We start from the raw sequence: 9,070 nt of genomic DNA, 5'->3' as shown, positions 1-9,070 counted from the left end.
TGACCCTGAGAACAGACTGTGACATATCTTTCACAATTATAAATGCACATGTCAATCTGAAGACCTATAAGAATTCCACCATTCGAAATAACCTTCAGAATTGTATTCTTATATGCAGAATACTTTTCTATCAATGAATTTATCAAACATCCCATCCCTTGAGAACATTTGTATGTTTTCTCTGTACTAAATTAAGAGAAAGGGACACTGTGGCATACAATTGTCCAACCCATACAACATATTCTGTTAAGAATAGTAATAAGAATACTAAACCCTCATAGATTTTTCTTTACCAGTGAAGGTGAAATGGTGACGCAAGTGAGCACAGACAAGTATCTGTCTCCAATCTATAATAACATGTGCTCTTTGGTCTGGCGAACCATTAAAGCCAGACTCCCAGTCTTCCCCCAACCCCCCTCTCTTTCTATGCATGCTCTCACAGGCCACTGCAAACAGTTTCATCTTCTGCTGTCATGTTATGTTTGATGAGCCAAAAATAGTAAATCTATCTAGCGAGCATCGACTAAACAAAGATGTTGAGATAAATGTTTTGATTCTGTACGAATGTGCCGTAGGCATAATTAATTACAAACGTTGTAGTGGGTACATGTTCAGAAAAACAATGATTGCACTTTCGTTGTGCATGTTGAGAACTAACTGAATCCAGATTCATCAATCGACGGAGAGCAGGGATGGGTTGGGCTGTGTGGACTGCAGCTATTCATGGAGCTATTTGTAATAGTATGGGGTTGTGTTACTGCGGGCATGGGTTGAGGCACACTGCCATCTAGTGTTGAGCTCCTCATGAGTAGAAGTGCTTTGGGAGTTAGATTCTTAATGACCACCAATTCATCATTTGCCCAAATCAATAACCCTTAGATGCCAGTCGATTATGGAAGGTTTGATAACTTTGATAATAAATGCCCTATTTTCCAGTTTTCAAATGTAAACTGAGTGGACCTGTTTCGGCCTCCACCTTGTTGATGTGAGTCAGCAGAAACCTATGGCCTCAATCCAGAGAGTCATGTGTCTCCCTGTTTCTCTACCACTACTGTAGGTTCAGTAGGGTCAGTAGAACAGTTAGAAAAACTCCAGTAACCAGCTTCTGCTTCTGAGAACTGCCCATCCAAATGCTGCATGTTGTTCCTGTATCTTATAACCAGTTTCCAAAAATGGGAGTTGTAGTCCAAGCCAAATGATGAGCCATCTTGCCAAGAACTGCATTACCCATGGACAACCCACTTCAATAAATACACAGGTCCACATGTTTTGGTTTGTATTGTCATGGAAGTGTTATAAAGGAGAGGACAAGTAACTCTTCCACTTAAATGATCAGAGTAGACAAACAACACTAATCAGTCTGTGGTAAAAAGAAAAATTCATCGGAAAACTTGAATATCAACTTGAGGTATGTTTTTTCAAAAATGTTTGATGGGCTTTTTCATTTAGTAAGTACAATATTATTTTCTAAAATATGTGAGGGACTAGCCATATTATGTGATAAGTAGTAATGATGTCTTCAGCCTTCTGTAGTTTCCTCATCAAGGTATAACTGTTAATAGAATGAAGTGGATAAAGACAGTCTGTATGTTATGAGATACTTTTTATACAAACATTATGTATTGCACAACATTTGGTAGGCAAGGGTATGTTTAGGCTATGGTCTTATTAAGAGATGTGCTGTGCATTATTTGAAAATGCATGCTGTGAATGGATGGCTAGTAAATGCTGTCTTGCCAACATCCAAGAGGGATTTCAACAGGGAGAATAGCATGCATGTCTCTGTTCAGAGCGTATCTATAGACTGACTGTGTGGAAACATTCTCAGAACTGATTCTGACCCCCCCTGTCTGTGTTGTTTCACAACTCACCTAATATTAGGTTATTATTTATCAACCTGAAAATGAGCTAGCAAATTGTACAAACATTAGGCCGATATAAACCTATTACAATTTAATTCAAATTCACATTTTGGCATGTTTCTCATATACTCTGGTGTCATTTCAGAAATGTTTGTGGTGTTATTTTAAACGGGTATGTGCGAGTGTCTGTTGCAATGAACTTGTTACATTCCAAAACTAAAGCTATCATTTTTCATCAGCTGGTCATATTCTCTAATCTCACCCTGTCCATGCTTTGGTTTCTGTACAGAGTGCCCAGTTACTCAGAGCCATGGAGACACAGTCCAGGGTGATGTTTAGGAATGTTGGGCAGTTGTATTTCCCTGAAAGTAGAGTGGAGTGCCACTACAGTTTAACCTCCAAACACCAGTGGTCCAATAAAGACTGGATAGGGATGTTCAAGGTAAACGCCCAAACTGCAAACATTCCTTCCCAGGAAAAGACAGTTTTTTTCCTCAACCGTTTTTAATCAATATTGCTACAGGTTCTAATGAGAGATCATGTGTTGCATAATTCAGGTGGGTTGGTCATCAGTGAAGGACTACTACACCTTCTCTTGGGCCCTTGCTCCTGAAGGTTACATTGAAGGAACCAATGTCAATTGCTGTGTACATTTCCAAGGTAAGAGTAAATCTAACAAGGTTTGCACAGGAAATCAAGGCCCATTCATAATCCCAGTGTTCTCCAAAATGTATCTAATATTTAAATACAGTATATCTGATACAGGCTGATAAAACCACTGCCAATATGTTATCTGTTCCAGCTTTTTACCTCCCCCAGCCTAGTGAGGTGGAGTACCAGTTTGTGTATGTGGACGAGAATGGGAAGATTTGTGGCTGCAGTCGACAGTTCACTTTCTGTGCTCCCAAACCCCTGGATGAGCTGGAGACTCTGGAGGAGGAAAGGGATGGAGACGAGGAGGGGGATGGAGAGATGGAGGACCTGCTTCTGGTGGTACCCAGGGCTCAGCTCCTGCAGGTGGGCACATGGAGAACAGCTCAGGCTCATTACCCTGATCCTGGAGGGCCCGGTCCTAACCAGACATCTTTGCAAGTCATTCACCAGTCAGGAGCGTGCCAGGACTCCCAGTCTATTGGCCTACTGAGTAAAATTATTGTACACATGAGGCCCATCCATGTTAATTGTTCTGTTCTTTTACTTAAGTGATTTAACAATCCCTTTGTTCGTCTCCCTGTGTAAATAACAACTGTGCACTGGTTTCATCCCTCCTTCTGTCCTGTGACTCTATGGTCCTCTCCTCTCTACTGTATGTATGAGCAGAGCCGTCTGGAAGAATGCCTGAGAGAACGAGAAAACTTACAACTGGCCCTGGAGAAATCCAAGAAAGAGAAGGAAATTGAGATAGAAAAAATTGAGAAGGCAAAGATGGAGTGGGAGAAAGAGAAAGAGGAGATGAAGGAGGGGATGAAGGACCTGAGGGGAAACCTTAAACACAGCTGGGACAAGATAGAGAAGATCGAGGGGAAACACAAGGTACTGGTTTAGGTATCCTTGGTAACAAACCCAATATATCAACCCCAGTCCATATATATCCATAAAATAAGGCTATTTGCCTATTGCTTATTTTTTCAACAACTTAAAAGCTATGTAAAAAGGTACATAGATAGACAAACCCTCTCTCATAACTGTCTTTTCCCATCTCTGACAGGATGTGCAGTATTCGCAGGAAACCTTGTCCACTGAGCTCAGTGGCCTATTGGCTGCAAAAACTGAAAGTAAGCAGAAAATCAGAGAGCTGGAAGATGACATCACGGCTTTGACTGGTAGAGGGAAGGAGACCGAGGCTGAACTGGAAAGGTAAGCATTTGTGATGCAGCTTTTTTTCTTTTACAGTTTTTTAACTTTTTAGAAGGTACTAACAATTTCTGCCTATCCACAGAATGAAGGAGAGAGTGAAAAAGATGTACATTCAAAGGAGGGATGAAGAGCTGGAGAAAAAGAATTTGCATGTAATTTATGTTTTCATTTTGTTGTTTGTTTACCCCTCACTATGAAGTCACTAACCACCTCAGGAGTGAAGTAGACACATGCCAGGCAGTGCCATAACACATGGAAGTCTTCCAACTCAGCAGCTCTTTGGAGTCAGACCAGACCATAGCACACTCAGGTGTTAGTTTCTAGTATGTCAGTGAGCTCAGGAATGAGAAATGCAGTGCCAGTAGAATCAATTCATAGAAGAAAAGCACATGTGAGACGTGTCCATTTCAAGTCCTTCTTGGTCGTTCCAAGAATATGCACTTGTGTCAAATGCAGGGCATTATCAACATGTTTCATCACAACTGACCAATGTTACCTCCTTACTCATATTAGCTTACCAAAGAACAAGCTAGAATCATTTTTCCTACACTGCTGGTACTTACAGAGCAACATTATCCAGTACTAGCCATTTCAGTCTGCATCCCTCCGCCTTCCTTCCTTACCTCCCCAGATAGAGAACCATGAAGCCCTGGAGGAACTGCGGGGGCTGCGGGATCGTCTGCAGGCCAGTGAGCGGGGGGCAGAGGCTCTGCGCCGGGAACTGTGTGAGCTGGGGGTTCAGCAGAGCCACACCCACGCTGAGCTGCACCAGATGCGTCTGCAGGCCGCACAGCTGACCCTGCAGTTGTCTGAAACCAACCTGTCCCTTCGGGAGGGGCGTGCCAACTGGGCCCAAGAGAGAGAGGCCTTCAAACAGGCTGCAGAGGTGAGCTGAGGGGTCAACAGCTTGTAGACCACCTACAGCCCTTGACACTGACCTCCCTATAAACATCATGCAGACACACAGCAAAGCCCTCTTCAAAGACACCCTCCTCTGAACTGCAGAACAGCACAGATGATGAACCAAGGCCACAGAGGTCACAATGGTAGTCCATAAGAAGGACCTAAGTCCTTGGCTGAATCATAAAATATACAATCTAACCATCTGTTGGTTTCTGACATGGTTAGAGAAAGGGAGCAGGTTGGGTTAAAATTGAATGATTCACATACTCTCAACAGAAGTGTACCCTCGGTTCTTCCTGACACGGAGAGAGATGAGGGCATACAGCACCAAGATAATACACACAGATGTGTTCCAAGTTCACTGTGCAGGGGGTAGTTATTTATATCTGATAACACATAATGCTGCAGCTGTAAACAAACAGTTCACCTATAGCATGTAAATGTGTGTTTTTCTTCCCCCTGTGCTGTAGACTGATAAAGACAGAATCCAGAAGATGAGTCGGGAGGCCCAGCGTAAGGAAGAGTGGCTGCAGGAAGAGAGGCTGGAAAGAGAGAAGCTAGAAGTGGAGCTCAACAGGGAGAAGGATTGCAACAGGGTAAATACATTTCAAGATCTTTCTGAATCACTACCTTCACAAACAACAACACCTCTAAATATAGCTGCCCATGTGGTCCTGGTCTGAGTCCTCATCATCAGATCCGATTTCAGTAACGAGAAAGACCCCAAAACAGTCCCCGTGCCAGTGCTTGAGGAAGGCTTTCTTCCGGCATGGAAGAAAAGCCTTCCATGCTGTCACCTTTCACATGCAAACAGATACAGACACAAATAGAATATCTGACCCAACAACATCCACAGAGTCACACAATCAGCTGCAGAGTGGGAGGTCCTCTTCTTACTGCTTCTACTTGGTCACATTTACTAGGACTAGGTGGCTAGGACTGTGGGGAGATTTGGATTGTTGTCAAATAGTCATTTGAAGATAGTGCTACTGCCCCCTATAGGTGCAACTCAGCAATGCACGCAAGGAGGTGCAGGAGCTGAGGACCGGTCTGAGGATTCAAGAGAAGGAAGGAGAACTGCAGACCATGGAAAAACAGGCAAGGATGCAATGCTCTGATGAGGACATGTTTGAGTTTCTCATGTCAACAGAGATTGTACCTTTTTTTATTTTGTCTGTTTAAATGATTTTGTGGTTTTCATACTACATTTATTTTCTGTCCTTCAATGACACACACACACACACACAGGACATGCTGGACTACATACGTCAGTTAGAGCAGAGACTGGAGACTGTGGCAGATGACAGATGGACTGAAGCAGCTTTACTCTCATCCAGTGAGTGATAGTAGAAAGTCACCCCACTTCCATTGGTTAACAAGCAGAGTGAAAATTATACAATGACAATTGGGGGGGTCAACTTCTTCTCCAGGGCATGTATCAACCCCCCCGACCTGTTGTTGTTACCTCTTTTGGGGGGGTCCAAGTTTTAATTAGGGGGGTCAGACCCCCATAAACCCCCCTGTAATTCGCACCTTGTATGAATAAAGTATGATTGAGATTTGACCAAAGACACTACCTTTACAGCTCCTGAATCCTTACCTGAGGAGGACTTGCCCCCAGCTGGGGCCCTGGTCCTGTCCCCCTACGATGATTACCCTGACAGGGTGAACAGCCCAACCCAGCCAGACTCCCTCCATCACAACAAGTCAGACGACAAATATATGGAAAAGGTAGAAAGACTATTCACCAAAAAGCAGCAACAATCTTAGATTGTTACACTACCAATGTAAACACGGTAGTGGTACAGTCTGTGTAACATACTTTCTGTATGTGACTGTGGATGAAAGTGTCTGCTAAATGAATAAAATGCAATATAAAAATGTATCAGGACGAGATGGAGCCACATCACAGCCAGAGATGTAGTGAGGAGAAGCCTCTGATTCTGTCTGACCACACTGACTCCATCCTGAGGTGACTACTCTGGGACACTGCTCAAACACTCTTAACTCCACCCTCTTCTCCTCTCTAACCCCCAAACTACCTCCACTAGAATGTTTTCATCTATGAACACTGTATCCCCTCCAATCCCTGTATCATGATGACCCCAACTGAGTGCACTTGATGTTCACTCAAATCACCTTTACTGCTCCCATATATTGCTTAAATGGACGTATTTAAAGCACTAAAGTGCCGTTGAATTATAAATAGCAAGCATAGCATTTCTAAAATAATTGGAGTGTAAGGGATACATACGTGATACATCAGTTGGAGAAGGCCAGAAGGAATTGAATAGGAAATAAATACTAGCAAAGAGGAAAGAGTAGTGATCATCTAGTAGCATGGCTGATTGCTGATAACATTTACATTTACATTTATTCATTTAGCAGACGCTTTTATCCAAAGCGACTTCCAAGAGAGAGCTTTACAAAGTGCATAGGTCACTGATCATAACAACAAGATAGCCACAAAACATTGCGAGTAGCCAAAACATGAAGCACACATTGTGAACAACCAAAGTAAGTGCCAAAGGGAAGAACCATAAGAGCATGTAGTTAAACAAGTTACAATTAAACAACATAAACCGCTATACGTGCAAGTGTACCTGTGGAAAAAACAAGCAACAATAATAAAAACTATATATCACAGCGAGTACAAAAAAATTAAAACAGTTACCACTAACCACAAGAGCAACAAGTCTCTGAGCAAGAGTCAGTGTGATAAGCTGTTTCTGATCACATATTTGCTTCATGTGTGCAGTGCTTCCAAATGATTACAGAACTTGTGTTCTCTCATCCTCCCCACTCCTTTCCTGTTTCTCTTTTTTCTCCACAGTGAACTAGCAGACTCCCCATTGTGGTAACTGTCAGATTGGGATAAAGGGAACACGGCAACGTCAAAGCTGCAGACATCAACATCTCTAGTAATATGCAATGGTAACTTCTACAAATCCCATTTTTCAAATAATGTGTGACAACTGAGTTTTTTTTATGAGTTTGGTTGTTAGGTGTCTTTCTTTATTGATTTATAGAGGACTTTCAGGGTTCTTTTTAGAAATAGTGTATGAAATGAATTAGGCTATTATCTTAATTTACCTCATAAACATATTGAGGATATTCAAAGAATATAGCATAAAATGCTTACCTTATATGTTATCTGTTTTTAATAGCTTTTAAGTTGTGCTATTACATAGAATATATTATTAACATGTATTACAGATGTGATGAGGCAACACTTTACATTAACATTTGGAGTCTATTGTCAGCTTCTGAACATGAAGAAGATAACATTCTACATGTGAGTGTTCATGGGATAAATAGGACTTGACTAATGATAGCTCTGGTATAATCCAAGTTATTACATCCTTTAGATAGCATAGATTTGATAATTGTCCTACATCAACATAATAACCATGTATGAGTGTAAGAGTGGTAAGATGTGTGAGTGTGTGAAGGTTTGGAGAAGAAACTGTTTTTATGATGAGTGTGGTCTGTGTTTAAGGCCTAGGTGTGTGCTGATACATTTTGAGAATTCAGATTCAGATTGACTGTGTGGATTTTTGTAATAAACACTGATTGATGCTGGTCTCTTTTCTTATGTGTTTAAAAGATTAAGTAAATACAGCCAAGTACCCATTTCTGTGACACAAAGGTGACACAAACACACACAGAGACACAACATTTGTTCCCCTTACCTTACCTTCCCCTCTCATTAATGGTGTGAATGCTACCTCGTTAACTTCTTTGGGAATAAAACACCTGCATGGTGAAAGCCAGCCTTTGTACAGACCCCTTTTCTGCTCCCCACCCCTACCACCTGAACTAGGGGTAATGAAGACATTTGAGCACAATGGTCTTTTCAAGATACTTTTATAGTCTACTGTGAATATTCTGAAACACATTGAAGCCAAGACAGGAGAGCACTGTCAACTCTTCTTCAGTCACACAACACTGAGGTCTATATCTCCCTGCCTCGTTCCACTTTCCACTAATCCTCCATCCATATCATCTTTGGCTCAAGAACACTTCTCTATGTAACTTCCTTTGGTTCCTATGAGGCTCAGCCCCTGCTGAATCTGATCACAAAAAAACAAAAATGTTACCGCTTAAGTAGATTTTTCTGGTATCTGTACTGTACTTCACTATTTATTTTTCTGACAACTTTTTACTTTTACTCCTTACATTTTTTTACACAAATTTTCAAACCAGGTTCGTTACTTTAGTTTTAATCTGTATTTGGTGGCATGATCAATATTATTTATTGTCATTGTGTGCCTTTGTTAATTTCCCGGCTATCAAGCACTACAAATGCAAGCTAGGCTACGAAGCTACCATGGAGCAAGGCAGAGGGCAACAAGAAGAATGGCTAACACTCGTCTTTTTAAACATGAGTATCTGTACTTTTACTTGAGTGAAGGAAGTGTGTACTTTTCCCATCTCTGCTGATCACA

The 9,070-nt window shown here is 41.6% G+C and overlaps 1 protein-coding gene across 2 annotated transcripts; it reads left to right on the top strand.

Moving 5' to 3' along the window:
* The first annotated feature begins 1,263 nt into the window (after positions 1–1,263).
* On the top strand, positions 1,264–8,204 carry calcoco1b (calcium binding and coiled-coil domain 1b). Of its 2 annotated transcripts, XM_062466455.1 has the most exons (13): positions 1,298–1,408; positions 2,152–2,304; positions 2,420–2,522; positions 2,665–2,879; positions 3,183–3,395; positions 3,571–3,719; positions 3,802–3,871; positions 4,351–4,605; positions 5,093–5,218; positions 5,625–5,958; positions 6,208–6,353; positions 6,512–6,594; positions 7,456–8,204. In XM_062466455.1, the coding sequence occupies exons 2-10, from the start codon at positions 2,173–2,175 to the stop codon at positions 5,802–5,804; spliced, it is 1,443 nt and encodes a 480-aa protein (XP_062322439.1). In that variant the 5' UTR covers positions 1,298–1,408; positions 2,152–2,172; the 3' UTR covers positions 5,805–5,958; positions 6,208–6,353; positions 6,512–6,594; positions 7,456–8,204. The 2 variants fall into 2 exon arrangements, with proteins under 2 accessions (XP_062322448.1, XP_062322439.1); XM_062466464.1 differs by lacking the exon at positions 6,512–6,594 and having other exon boundaries at positions 1,264–1,408; positions 2,154–2,304.
* Positions 8,205–9,070: the final 866 nt, after the last annotated feature.

Source organism: Osmerus eperlanus, chromosome 1 (assembly GCF_963692335.1).
Source record: "Osmerus eperlanus chromosome 1, fOsmEpe2.1, whole genome shotgun sequence".
In the NCBI taxonomy this organism is placed as follows: Eukaryota; Metazoa; Chordata; class Actinopteri; order Osmeriformes; family Osmeridae; genus Osmerus; species Osmerus eperlanus.
The sequence above is the reverse complement of the archived record's forward strand: the minus strand, read 5'-3'. Positions and strand labels throughout refer to the sequence as shown.

Excerpts from the sequence above, each read along its gene's own strand:
- calcoco1b (XM_062466464.1), top strand. The coding sequence starts at position 2,173 with ATGGAGACACAGTCCAGGGTGATGTTTAGGAATGTTGGGCAGTTGTAT. Across the intron at positions 2,880-3,182 it reads CCAGGGCTCAGCTCCTGCAG|AGCCGTCTGGAAGAATGCCT; the intron begins GTGGGCACATGG and ends ATGTATGAGCAG. Across the intron at positions 3,872-4,350 it reads TGGAGAAAAAGAATTTGCAT|ATAGAGAACCATGAAGCCCT; the intron begins GTAATTTATGTT and ends TTACCTCCCCAG.